The 17347-nt window shown below is 38.5% G+C and overlaps 2 protein-coding genes across 2 annotated transcripts; both read left to right on the forward strand.

Moving 5' to 3' along the window:
- The first annotated feature begins 560 nt into the window (after nt 1–560).
- Nucleotides 561–7886, forward strand: LOC141770951 (extracellular calcium-sensing receptor-like). Its single transcript, XM_074640803.1, has 9 exons — nt 561–772; nt 1077–1371; nt 1541–1627; nt 1858–2127; nt 2337–2543; nt 2658–2927; nt 6439–6663; nt 6760–6883; nt 6973–7886. Exons 1-9 carry the CDS (start codon nt 663–665, stop codon nt 7884–7886), a joined length of 2502 nt encoding a protein of 833 aa, XP_074496904.1. The 5' UTR covers nt 561–662.
- A 1423-nt stretch (nt 7887–9309) lies between these two features.
- LOC141770952 (extracellular calcium-sensing receptor-like) lies at nt 9310–16752 on the forward strand. The gene is made up of 9 exons (XM_074640804.1): nt 9310–9521; nt 9786–10080; nt 10250–10336; nt 10576–10845; nt 11050–11256; nt 11372–11641; nt 15305–15529; nt 15626–15749; nt 15839–16752. The coding sequence occupies exons 1-9, from the start codon at nt 9412–9414 to the stop codon at nt 16750–16752; spliced, it is 2502 nt and encodes an 833-aa protein (XP_074496905.1). The 5' UTR covers nt 9310–9411.
- The last annotated feature ends 595 nt before the right edge of the window (nt 16753–17347 follow it).

The following is a 17347-nucleotide window of genomic DNA, read 5'->3' on the forward strand; positions in this document are numbered from 1 at the left end:
ACAAATGTAAGGTACATACATCACGTTTTACTGACACAATTAAATTATTGGATATGTAATAATAAGAGAATAAAAATAAAAGTAAAAAATGTATCAAGAATAAAGTCTTGTTCACTTGAGAAAGTGGGACTTAATCAATATTGACACCTCATTAATGCCATGTAGCTCATTACAATCCCAAGAAATGTCTGAAATGTTTTTTCCCAGTTGGGAAATCATTTTTCAATAGAAAAACAACAAAAGAAAAACATTAAATTGATCTTAAATATATTTAGTATTGTTCAAGACATATTTGATGAAACACTTACTTATATGGCATAATAATAAAAATAATGTTTAATATGTTATATTAACACAGTTAAATGTATATGTATGTTATGTCCTGCCCCATAGCCCTGATGGGTGGTGTTAAAGATTAAATAATGATGTAAAGCATGCAAAGGGGATGGCATTGCCCTGCATATAAAATTAGGTAAGAACCTGGTATGAAGAATATAAACATGTGTGAAGGGAGGAGGGCAGGTATGGGGGCTTTATCTGACACATATTTGCTCTTGTGTTTGTGCCTTACCTTGTTCTTTTTTTCTTCCTCCTCTTTATGCTCTGTGTCCTCCTCTCTTTCCTCATCTTGTAAATTACGGAGAAAGTTTCATCTTAATGAAATGCACAAGCCTGGCGATGTGGTCCTTGGTGGGCTGTTTGAGGTCCACTACACCTCTGTCTTCCCTGAGCGGACATTTACCTCAGAGCCACAACAACCAAGCTGCCAAGGGTAAGTTTCACACACATGCAGCAGACAGCATGGATCTGTGCAAATGAGGTTGTCTGCCCAGATTATTGATGGTAAGGAAGAAAATGTCACTATGGTGAAATGCTTATAAAATATGAGTAATCAAACTTTTCATGACAGTTTTAGTGATACTTTTAAAATATTAAAAAAACAGCTGTTTGAAGTATATTATTGCAACAGTGTATTATATTATTATTATTGTAGGTTTAGTTGTATTGTATATATACCCAGTTGTCAGGGTGACATATTACTGTTTAGTGGTTAATAGTGACATTTTGTGTGTTAGCTTTGACACTCTAGGCTTCAGGTTTGCCATGACCATGGCATTTGCCATTGATGAGATCAACAAGAACTCCCATCTGCTACCTAATGTGACTCTGGGATACAGTCTTTATGATAACTGTGGTGCGCTTGTTATTGGACTCAGTGGTGCCTTATCACTGGCAAGTGGCCAAGAGGAGCAGTTTCTGCTTCAAGAGAACTGTTTAGGGACCACGCCAGTCCTGGGCATTGTGGGTGATTCCTTCTCAACATTTTCTATAGCCACCTCCAATGTGCTAGGTTTATACAAAATGCCCATTGTAAGTTGTCTATTTTGTATATTCTTTACTGCTATATCATATACAGTACTGTATTTTAATTAATGTAATCTTTAAAAGTGATACATTGTTGAAATATGAAAATGTTTTTGAGTGAGTCTGACTTGCATGAGATGGGTAACTTGAGTTTATACTCTATATTTCTTTACAGGTGAGTTATTTTTCCACATGTTCCTGTCTGAGTGATCGGCAACGGTTTCCATCCTTCTTTAGAACAATCCCAAGTGATGCTTTCCAGGTGAAACACCATTACCAAGTTGAGAACTGCAAACTATGTCTGTTTCAAGCAATACAGAAAGCTTATAGAAATTGCCCTTAATGAAACAAACCTTTTTTTTCTCTTGATGGGATTAACTGAATGTGATTCCTTTGTGAAACATATGTAAATCTATAATTGATATAAATTTCAAAATAAATAGCAGTATACATTATAGCCAGTGCACTAATCCCCCAAATATATGCACTTAGGTGCGTGCTATGATTCAGATTCTAAAACACTTTGGCTGGACTTGGGTGGGCCTTTTGGTCAGTGATGATGACTATGGACTCCACGTTGCCCGATCCTTTCAATCTGATCTGAAACAATCTGGTGGAGGTTGTCTGGCCTACTCAGAAGTTTTGCCCTGGGACAGTGATCCAAGTGAACTCAAGAGGATAGTACATTTGATAAAGACATCAACAGCTTATGTGGTCATGGTGTTTGCACATGAGATGCACATGACTGATCTAATGGAAGAGGTTGGGATTAAAATATTGTATAATTTAGAAATCTGTGAATTAAAACAAATGTGACGGCACTTAATCACTTTTTCACATATGTGCTTATGGCTTTTAAAAATGACAGACAGAGGACTTTTTAGTGTGTTTTGACAGACAGAGGACAAAACACACTAAAAATCTGAAATATAAGTCTGAAACATATATATTTTACAATATGCAATGCATAGGTGGTGAGGCAGAATGTGACTGGCCGGCAGTGGATAGCAAGTGAAGCCTGGACAGCAGCTACTGTGCTCCAGACCCCCCACCTCATGCCATACCTGGGTGGCACACTGGGCATTGCCATTCGTCGAGGAGAAATACCAGGACTCAGGGATTTCCTGTTAAGAATACGTCCTGACCTACACTACAACAACAGCTATGGAAATAGCATGGTAAGAGTTTAAACTTACAAATTGATCTAAATTATATAATAATATAAATATGACTATATGATAAATAATTATACTGTTATCTCTGTCGATACTGACTTTTTAAATTTATTTCAGGTGAGACAATTTTGGGAATACACGTTTCAGTGTAAATTTGATCCAGCAGGTTGGGTTGAAGCTGAGGGAGCACTATGCACTGGACAGGAAGATATTGAAAGTGTGGAGACTAAGTTTTTAGATCTTTCTATCCTCAGGCCTGAATACAATGTTTTCAAGGCTGTATATGCTCTGGCATATGCCCTCGATGACCTGCTGCGCTGTGTGCCAGGGAGAGGGCCCTTCAGCATGCACAGCTGTGCCAGTTTGCAAAGACTGGAGCCATGGCAGGTGAGAAATCCGTTTATTCTTCACCTGTTTATGTTTTTTAAAACAACTGCTACACCCTGAATTACTTGCTGAATTTTGTTTTGTGAGTATAGAACATTGTGAAAAAAGGCACATTTAAAAAAAAAAAAAAAATGACATTGGTAAGCTGGTGATTTCTGTAGCATTATTGCATGGAGCAGATTAATAATCAATCATTAATTAATATCAAAATATGTATATTTAATTAATAAATCAAAATTATTAATTATAAACATATGACTTGTTGTAAAAGTTGAAGGGGAGTGATGGCACTCAGCTTCAGATATCACACACAATTATTTTTTCTGTCAGAATTCAACCAGGTGCCACCCAAGTTTGTAAAAACTGTGAAAAGTTAAAAATGTGATATTAATCAATTGAGTCTCCTAATCTCAGGGATGCTACGAAGTTCTTGGGCATTATGAACAGCTGGTTTATATACACACAGATCAAATAACCAAGTTCTTTATAAATTAAATGTTTATTTAACCAACAACATGACTTAACTACTAACAGAGGATAATTGAATAAATGATAAAACAAAAGAAAAAGGAATAAATTCAATAAAGGATAAATTAAGGAATACAGTGAATACAACGATGAACCTTTCTGGATAGAAACTAATCAAATGTGACCAGGTGAATTTAGTGACTAATATCCCTCTGATTGAGATTGTCATTAGATGTTTGCCTATTAATTCAATTTATTTTTGGAATAAATGCACCCTTCAGCAGTTGAGAGTGTAAGAAGCACCAGGGAAGATTGTGAAACATTTTCATATTCTAAATTTAGGGATGAGCCTAATTTAGGGTTAAAGCTTATTGATGGATTCCTCTATTATTCTATTAACTACTAACTTCTTAAACAAAACTTATTTATTAATTAACTCTACATTTGTTTAGTAGTCTAATCATCAAACTCTTTAACATCTGAAAATGTATTTATATCACATTCAGATGAGTAGGTGGGAAGTTGTGCTTTTTGGGGTGGTAATAGGTTCTGTCTGACCTCGGCATTTTGGGTGAACTCGGCTTGAGTCGTTTCTCTCCATCATCTTGAGTCGTTTCCTCGGTGTGACTCGGCATGAATATTTTTTTTCCATCTCCATCACTCCATCTCTGATATAGTGGGTCTCTGTGGCATTTCTTCAACTCCCCCTCTCGTATCTGGAGTGGTCTCCTGACATCATTGTCAGTTCAAAATGTCCTCTATTTCAAGTCTTTTCTTTTTAAAGTCTCTTTTCCTCACAATGGCTGGAACCAAACTGCAGTGCACTTCATGTCTCAGCAGCTGACAGTTCAGCAATCAGGGCAGAGAGGCATAGCAGCGAAAGAGATTATCTGGCTTGCAGGATTCAGTGTTCTTTTAGCCATAGTTGGAGCATGTTCAAAGAGGTGTAGAAGAGACTTCTTCAGGTTCTCTTTTTAGATTGGCTGGATGTCAAACTCAGCATGTCGTGAGGTGTTGGACCGCCGGTGGGCATCCGGACCTCAAGACGGGCGAGAGGCCCTCTCCCCCCCTTCTCTGGCCGGCAGGGGGAGCCATCAGAGTTCATGTAGAGCAAAACAACACAGGCGGGGAGGCAGGAGCAGAACAAAAGACTCTTTGATTCTGTATTTAAATTTCTTTTTCAGGATTAATACTAATTTGATTCAAGTAATTAATTCTTCCCTATTTGACATCTGGACTTCATCTGCTGCAGAATGGTACCATACACCAATGTGATATAAACCACTGAATAAAACCTGATCAATTGAATTAAAAAATAATTAACCAAGCAACAGAGAAGAGGGAAGGGTCACTATGAAACAGAAAGGCTGCTATCTCTGTGGCCCTTTTCAGACGTGGCATAAACATGCGTCTTGAGTGATCCGATCACAAGTGGACAGCTTTAAGCACGTCTGTTCACACCTGGCATTAAAATGCGTCTCTACATGCGTCTCCAGTGCCCACTTGTGATCATATCTCAATTCCCCACTCTATATGCTAATGAACACGTAGTAAACACATACACATACAGCACACGTTGTGGCGTAATATTACAGGAATGTCAGTAGTAATATTTTACATATTTGTGATATCTGGTACATTTTATTAACATCAAAATGAAAAGTTATTGTCTACCGGCAGTCCCAGGGGACCTCCATTTCACCAACACCGCTGCCTTTGCCAGGCAACAGCGGGGTTCAGAGCTTCAGAGAGCCGGGGATGAGAGCAAGCGAGCGGGTGGGCGGGTGTCAGCTCCATGGAAAGCAACAGAACAAAATCATAGACACATCTCTGACAGTGTGATAATATTGCACTTCCTGTGCCTAGTCAGATAGTCTGTAGATATGTAGTCTATAAATAAGATATTGGAATAAAATAAAGTTGTACCAACAGAAAACAGCAGAGCACAGAAGCCTTTTCCATGCAGCGAGGCAGACAAACTCTTGCGTCTGCCTGTCTATTCACATGAGGAGCACAGTGAGACCCCGCGGATCCCAGCGGGACATTACATGAGTAGGCAGTCCTAATGTGGCCCAGGACACATTTGCGTACACCCTGCTAAAAGAATGTGGCCATATGTGGCCCAGACCCCCTATGAATGTGGTCTGAGCGATCGTATCTCAATGCATCCTCAATATGTCTTGAGTGCGTCCACACTTGTACTTAGAGCTGTCCTCTTGTGATCGGATCACTCAGGACGCATGTTAATACCAGGTTATTAGAACATATATTTGCTCAGCATCACATATCAATTAGTATAGTAGTAGCAGTACATATTCATTTGCGTTTGATGTCAGTTTTATTTAGTCTCATTTTGGATGTCTGTTTGTGTGACTGTGAATATATCTCAGGAATGTAGAGAGCCATGAAACCGAGGAAGATGAGGACTTAAAACTCCTTTCTATCTTCATATAGTTTCTCCAATTCTGCTTGAGAGCTCCAACCCTTAACACCAACTTCAGTTCTTTTCAGATGATTAGTTAAACATAGCATATTAATTAATGTACATTTTAATGGCAGAATTAGTTTTAATCTGATTCTCATCATCAGTTCATAAAGTCTTACTGGTAGGTCTTCACCAATTCTCTAATTCTTTGGGATGAAAAACAAATGTTAGACCCTTTAACCCGTACTTCAATAAACCTTCTCAAATGGTCAGGATGGGTTCTAAATTTTGGTTGTTTCTCCTCCGTAAGCTTAACCAGGCCGGTTGTAAATTAAAAGTCTAACCACTTAGTAGGGGAGAGGTCACATGCAGATTCTGAAAGAAGTTTGAAGAATTAGGGAATAATTTCACCATGTTAATTATTCTTCATCTTTCGATCATTATCGGTTACATTTAATTATTTTCTTTCAAAAGTAAAATATCAAATACTAAATATAGCATGAGAAAACACATCATTTTGTTTTGTGAATTTAATGACTTCTATTCAACCAGTTAAACAAAATAACAACACATTTTGGAGTGTCTCAAACATTTTTTATTGCTATTATCCATTTGCAGCTTTTACATTATTTGGAAAAGGTCAACTTCACCACACCATTTGGTGACCAAGTGTCATTTGATGACAATGGTGATGCCTTACCAATATATGATATTGTGAACTGGCTGTGGCTTCCTGATGGAAAAACTAGAGTTCAGACTGTGGGCGAAGTTAAAGAGTCAGCCAAAGGTGAAGAACTTGCAATTGATGAAGACAAAATCTTCTGGAACTTTCAATCGAAAGAGGTTATTCCTGCTATTTCAGACACCTCTCATTTTTGTATTGTAAACCTTAGCAGTGTATCATATTAAAGAATGACAGATTTATTTTTCTTCTAACAGCCACCCCGGTCAGTGTGCAGTGAGAGCTGTCCTCCAGGTACCCGCATGGCCAGAAAGAAGGGGCAACCTGAGTGCTGTTTTGACTGTATTCCTTGTTCTGAGGGAAAGATCAGCAATGAAACTGGTGTGTATTCATATTTCAATATTTCTATTTCACTTTAAGGATAGTATTTACAGTATGTATGTATCTCACCATTTTCCCCTTTTTGTTAGACTCCAGGGAGTGCACCAGTTGTCAAGAGGACTTCTGGTCCAGCCCTCAGCGTGACCACTGTGTTCCTAAGAAAACAGAGTTCCTTTCCTATCAAGAACCTTTAGGTATCTGCTTGACAACCACCTCATTGCTGGGAACCTTTATCTGTGCTGTTGTTCTGGCCATCTTCACCTATCATCGCAGTACACCCATGGTACGCGCAAACAATTCAGAACTGAGTTTTCTGCTTTTGGTGTCACTCAAACTATGTTTCCTGTGTTCGCTGCTGTTTATCGGCCGTCCCAGGCTGTGGACGTGCCAGCTGAGACATGCAGCATTTGGGATCAGCTTTGTGCTTTCTGTCTCATGTATTCTGGTAAAAACCATGGTGGTTCTGGCTGTGTTCAAGGCTTCCAGGCCAGGAGGTGGAGCCAGTCTGAAGTGGTTTGGTGCTGTGCAGCAAAGAGGGACAGTTTTAGCTCTTACCTTCATTCAGGCAGCAATCTGCACTGCTTGGCTTGTATCTGCCTCACCAGTTCCTCATAAAAACACTCAATACCACAATGACAAGATAGTTTATGAGTGTGTAGTCGGCTCTAAAGTTGGTTTTGCAGTGTTACTGGGCTATATTGGCTTACTGGCCATCGTCAGCTTCCTGTTAGCATTTCTGGCGAGGAATCTTCCAGACAACTTCAATGAGGCCAAGCTCATCACTTTCAGCATGCTGATCTTCTGTGCTGTGTGGGTGGCCTTTGTCCCGGCTTATGTCAACTCCCCGGGCAAATATGCAGATGCAGTGGAGGTATTTGCCATCCTGGCCTCCAGTTTTGGTCTCTTGGTGGCACTGTTTGGACCCAAATGTTACATAATCCTGCTGAGACCAGAGAGGAACACAAAGAAAGCAATCATGGGTCGAGGAACTACCAAGTCATAACAGTATAGCAGTAACAGTAAAACGATGAACTAGTCTGAAGCAGTATGTATTTATTCAGTAGAGATCTGTCGTTACTTCTATTACTAGAACTAATAAAAAAATGTTTGTGTAAAACGGATTCTTACTTTATTATTTCCCTTTTTGCCAGATCACATTCCCCAGAACTTTGAAAGGCTTTGCCTCAGTTTCCACCTGACTAAACCTCAAAGATGAAACTGCATTGTATGTGACTCTTGTAGTATAAATATTTCCTCCACAAAGGACAATTTTGAAGATACTTTCTGTAAAGTAAGACAAGTAATTTTGTCTGACACATGAACATGACACATGTCTAAATATGAATATATTTCAATAAGACAAGCAATTAGAAGACAGCTTGAATTGAGATACCATTGTCTAAGCCAAGAAGCATGACTCATACAGGTTGCTCTTACATTACAACCTGAAAAGCAGCTAAAGCAGTGTACAATATTTACATCAACAAATTTAGAGTTTTTGCATTTGAGAAAAACAGCAAAATATCATCTGCATATAATGTGATTTAGTGATTTTTTTATTTCTGAGACTGATCTCATTTATTAATCATTGTGAGTTCTAGCATCTGTATGTGGTTCATTAGAAAGATCAAACAGTAATTCCTTCGTGGGCTCCTCTCAAACTCAAGGATTCAAAAGTCTCTGAAACACCTAATAAAATCCTCTAAAACCCAAACTTGGTAAATAATTGGTATTTGAGTATTTTCACTCAATGCTTTATTTTTTAATTTTTATTTTTTAAAGTAAACACAAAGTAGAGCTGGTACAGTATGATACTTGATCCATATAAGCATTACAAAAATACCCTCTCCAACACCTACACAAATATTTGGTACATTCAGTATATCAAGTTTTATTGACATAATTTAATGATTATGTGTTATAACAATAGAATGAAAATAACAGTAAAAAAAATAGAGAAAAACAAGCGTTGTTCACTTGTGTAAAAGAGACTAAAATCAATACTGACTCCTCATCAATGCCATGTAGCTCATTACAATCCCCAGACATTTAAAAATTGTTTTTAAATAATAAACAAGTTGGGCAATAATTTTTCAATAGAAAAACAAAAGAAGAAGAACATTAAATTAATTTTAAAAATATTTAATATTTTTCATGGGATATTTGATGAAACCCTTACTTATATGGTATAACATTCACATGAAGTTTAATATGTTATATTAACACAGTTAAATGTATATGTCTATTATGTCCTGCCCCCATAGCCCTGATGGGTGGTGTTAAAGATTAAACAATGATGTAAAGCATGCAAAGGAGATGACATTGTCCTGTATATAAAATTAAGCAGCCTTGTATGAAGAATAGAAACGTGTAAAGGGAGGAGGGCAGGTATGGGGGCTTTTCTTGACACATATCTGCTCTTGTGCTTGTGTCTTACCTTGTTCTTTTTTTCTTCCTCCTCTTTATACTCTGTGTCTTCTTCTCTTTCCCCATCTTGTAAATTACGGAGAAAGTTTCATCTTAATGAAATGCACAAGCCTGGCGATGTGGTCCTCGGTGGGCTGTTTGAGGTCCACTACACCTCTGTCTTCCCTGAGCGGACATTTACCTCAGAGCCACAACAGCCAAGCTGCCAAGGGTAAGTTTCACACACATGCAGCAGATAGCATGGATCAGTGCAAATGATGCTGTCTGCTCAGAGTATTCATGGTATGGAAAAAAATGTTGCTTTGCTGAAATGCTTATAAAATATGAGTAGAACTTTTCATGTTTTACAAGTAGAAAGCATGTTATTGCAACAGTGTGATATATTATTATTATAGGTTTAGTTATATTGTATATCTACCCAGTTGTCAGTGACATATTACTTTTTAGTGGTTAATAGTGACATTTTGTGTGTTAGCTTTGACACTCTAGGCTACAGGCTTGCCATGACCATGGCATTTGCCATTGATGAGATCAACAAGAACTCCCATCTGCTACCTAATGTGACTCTGGGATACAGTATTTATGATAACTGTGGTGCGCTTGTTATTGGACTCAGTGGTGCATTTTCACTGGCAAGTGGTCGAGAGGAGCAGTTTCTGCTCCAGGAGAACTGTTTAGGGACCCCTCCAGTCCTAGGCATTGTGGGGGATGCCTACTCAACATTTTCTATTGCCTACTCCAATATGCTAGGTTTATACAAAACGCCCATTGTAAGTTTTCTATCTTCTATCTTTTTAACTGCTGTATTATATAAAGTACTTCATTTGAATTAATGTCATCTTTAAAAGTGATACATTGTTGAATTATGAAAATAGTTTTGACTGGTTCTGACTTGCATGAGATGGATAACTTGAGTTTATACTGTATATTTCTTTACAGGTGAGTTATTTTTCCACATGTTCCTGTCTGAGTGATCGGCAACGGTTTCCATCCTTCTTTAGAACAATCCCAAGTGATGCTTTCCAGGTAAAACACCATTACCAAGTTGAGAACTGCAAACTATGTCTGTTTCATGCAATACAGAAAGTTTGTAGAAATTGCCCTTAATGAAACAAACCTTTTATTTCTCTTCATGGGATTAATTGAATGTGATTCCTTTGTGAAACATATGTACTCTAAATCTATATTGTTTTATGAATTACAAATAAGAAAATGGTATTTGTTATAATCTGTACATTAATCCCTTCACACCAATATCCACTTAGGTGCGTGCTATGATTCAGATTCTAAAACACTTTGGCTGGACTTGGGTGGGCCTTTTGGTCAGTGATGATGACTACGGACTCCACGTTGCCCGATCCTTTCAATCTGACCTGGCGCAATCTGGTGGAGGTTGTCTGGCCTACTCAGAAGTTTTGCCCTGGGACAGTGATCCAAGTAAACTCAAGAGGATTGTACATTTGATAAAGACATCAACAGCTTGTGTGGTCATGGTGTTTGCACATGAGATACACATGATTCAGCTATTGGAAGAGGTTGGGATTAAAATATAGTATCATTTTTAAATCTGTGATTTTAAAAAGTGACAGCACTTAATTACTTTTTCACATATGTGCTTATGGCTTTTAAAAATCGAGACAGAATAATTGTTGCAGACAAATCAACATTTGCTACAAAACACACTAAAACTCTCAAATATAGGTCTGAAACATACATGTTTTACAATATGCAATGCATAGGTGGTGAGGCAGAATGTGACTGGCCGGCAGTGGATAGCAAGTGAAGCCTGGACAGCAGCTACTGTGCTCCAGACCCCTCACCTCATGCCATACCTGGGTGGCACACTGGGCATTGCCATTCGTCGAGGAGAAATACCAGGACTCAGGGATTTCCTGTTAAGAATACGTCCTGACCTACACTACAACAACAGCTATGGAAATAGCATGGTAAGAGCTTAATCTTACAAATTGATCTAAATTATATAATAATATAAATTTCGACTATATGATAAATAATTATACTGTTATCTCTGTCGATACTGACTTTTTAAATTTATTTCAGGTGAGACAATTTTGGGAATACACGTTTCAGTGTAAATTTGATCCAGCAGGTTGGGTTGAAGCTGAGGGAGCACTATGCACTGGACAGGAAGATATTGAAAGTGTGGAGACTAAGTTTTTAGATCTTTCTATCCTCAGGCCTGAATACAATGTTTTCAAGGCTGTGTATGCTCTGGCATATGCCCTCGATGACCTGCTGCGCTGTGTGCCAGGGAGAGGGCCCTTCAGCATGCACAGCTGTGCCAGTTTGCAAAAACTGGAGCCATGGCAGGTGAGAAATCAGTTTATTCTTCACCTGTTTATGTTTTTTAAAACAACTGCTACACCCTGAATTACTTGCTGAATGTTGTTTTGTGAGTATAGAACATTGTGAAAAAAGGCACATTTAAAAAAAAAAAAAAAAATGACATTGGTAAGCTGGTGATTTCTGTAGCATTATTGAATGGAGCAGATTAATAATCAATCATTAATTAATATCAAAATATGTATATTTAATTAATAAATCAAACTTATTAATCATAAACATATGACTTGTTATAAAAGTTGAAGGGGAGTGATGGCACTCAGCTTCAGATATCACACACAATTATTTTTACTGTCAGAATTCAACCAGGTGCCACCCAATTTTGTAAAAACTTTGAAAAGTTAAAAATTTGATATTAATCAATTGAGTCTCCTAATATCAGGGATGCTACGAAGTTCTTGGGCATTATGAACAGCTGGTTTATATACACACACATCAAATAACCAAGTTCTTTATAAATTAAATGTTTATTTAACCAACAACATGACTTAACTACTAACAGAGGATAATTGAATAAATTATAAAACAAAAGAAAAAGGAATAAATTCAATAAAGGATAAATGAAGGATTACAGTGAATACAACGATGAACCTTTCTGGATAGAAACTAATCAAATGTGACCAGGTGAATTTAGTGACTAATATCCCTCTGATTGAGTTTGTCATTAGACATTTGCCTATTAATTCAATTTATTTTTGGAATTAATGCACCCTTCAGCAGTTGAGAGTGTAAGAAGCACCACGGAAGATTGTGACACAGTTTCATATTCTAAATTTAGAGATGAGCCTAATTTAGGGTTAAAGCTTATTGATGGATTCCTCTATTATTCTATTAACTACTAACTTCTTAAAGAAAACTTATTTATTAATTAACTCTACATTTGTTTAGTAGTCTAATCATCAAACTCTTTAACATCTGAAAATGTATTTATATCACATTCAGATGAGTAGGTGGGAAGTTGTGCTTTTTGGGGTGGTAATAGGTTCTGTCTGACCTCGGCATTTTGGGTGAACTCGGCTTGAGTCGTTTCCTCGGTGTGACTTGGAATGAATATTTTTTTCCATCTCCATCACTCCATCTCTGATATAGTGGGTCTCTGTGGCATTTTTTCAACCCCCCTTCTCGTATCTGGAGTGGTCTCCTGACATTGTCAGTTCAAAATGTCCTCTATTTCAAGTCTTTTCTTTTTAAAGTCTCTTTTCCTCATAATGGCTGGAACCAAACTGCAGTGCACTTCATGTCTCAGCAGCTGACAGGTCAGCAATCAGGGCAGAGAGGCATAGCAGCGAAAGAGATGATCTGGCTTGCAGGATTCAGTGTTCTTTTAGCCATAGTTGGAGCATGTTCAAAGAGGTGTAGAAGAGACTTCTTCAGGTTCTCTTTTTAGATTGGCTGGATGTCAAACTCAGCATGTCGTGAGGTGTTGGACCGCCGGTGGGCATCCGGACCTCAAGACGGGCGAGAGGCCCTCTGCCCCCCTTCTCTGGCCGGCAAGGGGAGGTATCAGAGTTCATGTAGAGCAAAACAACACAGGCGGGGAGGCAGGAGCAGAACAAAAGACTCTCAATGTTGCTTGTAGTATTATGGGTCTCTGTTCAGGGTCTGGTATCACTGGTGTGTCCAGCTGACCACTCCCTCTCTAAAGACTCTTAAAGTTTTGATTCTGTATTTAAATTTATTTTTCAGGATAAATACTAATTTGATTCACGTTATTAATTCTTCCCTATTTTACATTTGGACTTCATCTGCTGCAGAATGGTACCATACACCAATATGATATAAACCACTGAATAAAACCTGATCAATTGAATTAAAAATGAATTAACCAATTACACACAATATACAACCTTGTTATCATAAAATGTAGGTATACAAACACTACAACAGACAGGCCTGTTTTTGTTGAAATATATGTGCATTTATTACACAGTAAATGAAGGGATAATATTAATCTGATCATATCAAAACAGTCAGTCCGGGTGAGAGCAACAGAGAAGAGGGAGGGGTCACTCTGAAACAAATAGGCTGCTATCTCTGTGGCCCTTTTCAGACGTGGCATAAACATGCGTCTTGAGTGATCCGATCACAAGTGGACAGCTTTAAGTACGTCTGTTCACACCTGGCATTAGAATGAGTCTGCACATGCGTCTCCACATGCGTCTCCAGTGCCCACTTGTGATCAGATCTCACTTCCCCACTCTATATGCAAATGAACATGTAGTAAACACATGGCTAATACAGCACACGTTGTGGCGTAATATTACAGGAATGTCAGTAGTAATATTTTACATATTTGTGATTTCTGGTACATTTTAATAACATCAAAATAAAAAGTTATTATCTACCGGCAGTCCCACGGGACCTCCATGTCACCAACACCGCTGTCTTTGCCAGGCAACAGCGGGGTTCAGAGCTTCAGAGAGCCGGGGATGAGAGCAAGCGAGCGGGTGGGCGGGTGTCAGCTCCATGCAAAGCAACAGAACAAAATCATAGGCACATCTCTGACAGTGTGATAATATTGCACTTCCTGTGCCTAGTCTGATAGTCTGTAGATATGTAGTCTATAAATAAGATATTGGAATAAAATAAAGTTGTACCAACAGAATACAGCAGAGCACAGAAGCCTTTTCCATGCAGCGAGGCAGACAAACTCTTGCGTCTGCCTGTCTATTCACATGAGGAGCACAGCGAGACCCCGCGGATCCCAGCGGGACATTACATGAGTAGGCAGTCCTAATGTGGCCCAGGACACATTTGCGTACACCCTGCTAAAAGAATGTGGCCATATGTGGCCCAGACCCCCTATGAATGTGGTCTGAGCGATCGTATCTCAATGCATCCTCAATGCGTCTTGAGTGCGTCCACACTTGTACTTAGAGCTGTCCTCTTGTGATCGGATCACTCAGGACGCATGTTAATACCAGGTTATTAGAACATATATTTGCTCAGCATCCCATATCAATTAGTATAGTAGTAGAAGTACATATTCATTTGCGTTTGATGTCAGTTTTATTTAGTCTCATTTTGGATGTCTGTTTGTGTGACTGTGAATATGTCTCAGGAATGTAGAGAGCCATAAAACTGAGGAAGATGAGGACTTAAAACTCCTTTCTATCTTCATATAGTTTCTCCAATTTGAATGGCAGAATTAGTTTTAATCTGATTATCATCATCAGTTCATAAAGTCTTACTGGTAGGTCTTCACCAATTCTCTAAGTCTTTGGGAAGAAAAACAAATGTTAGACCCTTTAACCCGTACTTCAATAAACATTCTCAAATGGTCAGGATGGGTTCTAAATTTTGGTTGTTTCTCCTCCGTAAGCTTAGCCAGGCCGGTTGTAAATGAAAAGTCTAACCACTTAGTAGGGGAGAGGTCACATGCAGATTCTGAAAGAAGTTTGAAGAATTAGGGAATAATTTCACCATGTTAATTATTCTTCATCTTTCGATCATTATTGGTTATATTTCATTATTTTCTTTCAAAAGTAAAATATCAAATACTAAATATAGCATGAGAAAACACATAATTTTGTTTTGTGACTGTAATGACTTCTATTCAACCAGTTAAACAAAATAACAACACATTTTGCAGTGTCTCAAACATTTTTTATTTCTATTATCCATTTGCAGATTTTACATTATTTGCAAAAGGTCAACTTCACCACACCATTTGGTGACCAAGTGTCATTTGATGAGAATGGTGATGCCTTACCAATATATGATATTGTTAATTGGCTTTGGCTCCCTGATGGAAGAACAAAGGTTCAGAGTGTGGGCGAAGTTAGAGAGTCAGCCAAAGGTGAAGAACTCGCAATTGATGAAGACAAAATCTTCTGGAACTTTCAATCGAAAGAGGTTATTCCTGCTATTTCAGACACCTCTCATTTTTGTATTGTAAACCTTAGCAGTGTATCATATTAAAGAATGACAGATTTATTTTTCTTCTAACAGCCACCCCGGTCAGTGTGCAGTGAGAGCTGTCCTCCAGGTACCCGCATGGCCAGAAAAAAGGGGCAACCTGAGTGCTGTTTTGACTGTATCCCTTGTTCTGAGGGAAAGATCAGCAATGAAACTGGTGTGTATTCATATTTCAATATTTCTATTTCACTTTGAGGATAGTATTTACAGTAAGTATGTATCTCACCATTTTCCCCTTTTTGTTAGACTCCAGGGAGTGCACCAGTTGTCAAGAGGACTTCTGGTCCAGCCCTCAGCGTGACCACTGTATTCCTAAGAAAACAGAGTTCCTTTCCTATCAAGAGCCTTTAGGTATCTGCTTGACAACCACCTCATTGCTGGGAACCTTTATCTGTGCTGTTGTTCTGGCCATCTTCACCTATCATCGCAGTACACCCATGGTACGCGCAAACAATTCAGAACTGAGTTTTCTGCTTTTGGTGTCACTCAAACTATGTTTCCTGTGTTCGCTGCTGTTTATCGGTCGTCCCAGGCTGTGGACGTGCCAGCTGAGACATGCAGCATTTGGGATCAGCTTTGTGCTTTCTGTCTCATGTATTCTGGTAAAAACCATGGTGGTTCTGGCTGTGTTCAAGGCTTCCAAGCCAGGAGGTGGAGCCAGTCTGAAGTGGTTTGGTGCTGTGCAGCAAAGAGGGACAGTTTTAGCTCTTACCTTCATTCAGGCAGCAATCTGCACTGCTTGGCTTGTATCTGCCTCACCAGTTCCTCATAAAAACACTCAATACCACAATGACAAGATAGTTTATGAGTGTGTAGTCGGCTCTAAAGTTGGTTTTGCAGTGTTACTGGGCTATATTGGCTTACTGGCCATCGTCAGCTTCCTGTTAGCATTTCTGGCGAGGAATCTTCCAGACAACTTCAATGAGGCCAAGCTCATCACTTTCAGCATGCTGATCTTCTGTGCTGTGTGGGTGGCCTTTGTCCCGGCTTATGTCAACTCCCCGGGCAAATATGCAGATGCAGTGGAGGTATTTGCCATCCTGGCCTCCAGTTTTGGTCTCTTGGTGGCACTGTTTGGACCCAAATGTTACATAATCCTGCTGAGACCAGAGAGGAACACAAAGAAAGCAATCATGGGTCGAGGAACTACCAAGTCATAACAGTATAGCAGTAACAGTAAAACGATGAACTAGTCTGAAGCAGTATGTATTTATTCAGTAGAGATCTGTGGTTACTTCTATTACTGGAACTAATAAAGAAATGTTTTTGTAAAACATATTCTTACTTTATTATTGCCCTTTTTGCCAGATCACATTCCCCAGAACTTTGAAAGGCTTTGCCTCAGTTTCCACCTGACTAAACCTCAAAGATGAAACTACATTGTATGTGACTCTTGTAGTATAAATATTTCCTCCACAAAGGACAATTTTGAAGATACTTTCTGTAAAGTAAGACAAGTAATTTTGTCTGACACATTAAGGTAAATATTAATATATTTCAATAAGACAAGCAATTAGAAGACAGCTTGAATTGAGATACCATTGTCTAAGCCAACAAGCATGACTCATACAGGTTGCTCTAACATTACAACCTGAAAAGCAGCTAAAGCAGTGTACAATATTTACATCAACAAATTTAGAGTTTTTGCATTTGAGAAAAACAGCAAAATATCATCTGCATATAATGTGATTCAGTGATTTTTTTAATTCTGAGACTGATCTCATTTATTAATCATTGTGAGGTCTACCATCTGTA

Source organism: Sebastes fasciatus, chromosome 7 (genome assembly GCF_043250625.1).
Source record: "Sebastes fasciatus isolate fSebFas1 chromosome 7, fSebFas1.pri, whole genome shotgun sequence".
Classification (NCBI taxonomy): domain Eukaryota; kingdom Metazoa; phylum Chordata; class Actinopteri; order Perciformes; family Sebastidae; genus Sebastes; species Sebastes fasciatus.

Excerpts from the sequence above, each read along its gene's own strand:
- LOC141770951 (XM_074640803.1), top strand. The coding sequence starts at position 663 with ATGCACAAGCCTGGCGATGTGGTCCTTGGTGGGCTGTTTGAGGTCCAC. Across the intron at positions 2,128-2,336 it reads TGACTGATCTAATGGAAGAG|GTGGTGAGGCAGAATGTGAC; the intron begins GTTGGGATTAAA and ends TGCAATGCATAG. Across the intron at positions 2,928-6,438 it reads AAAGACTGGAGCCATGGCAG|CTTTTACATTATTTGGAAAA; the intron begins GTGAGAAATCCG and ends ATCCATTTGCAG.
- LOC141770952 (XM_074640804.1), top strand. The coding sequence starts at position 9,412 with ATGCACAAGCCTGGCGATGTGGTCCTCGGTGGGCTGTTTGAGGTCCAC. Across the intron at positions 11,642-15,304 it reads AAAAACTGGAGCCATGGCAG|ATTTTACATTATTTGCAAAA; the intron begins GTGAGAAATCAG and ends ATCCATTTGCAG. Across the intron at positions 15,750-15,838 it reads AAAGATCAGCAATGAAACTG|ACTCCAGGGAGTGCACCAGT; the intron begins GTGTGTATTCAT and ends CCTTTTTGTTAG.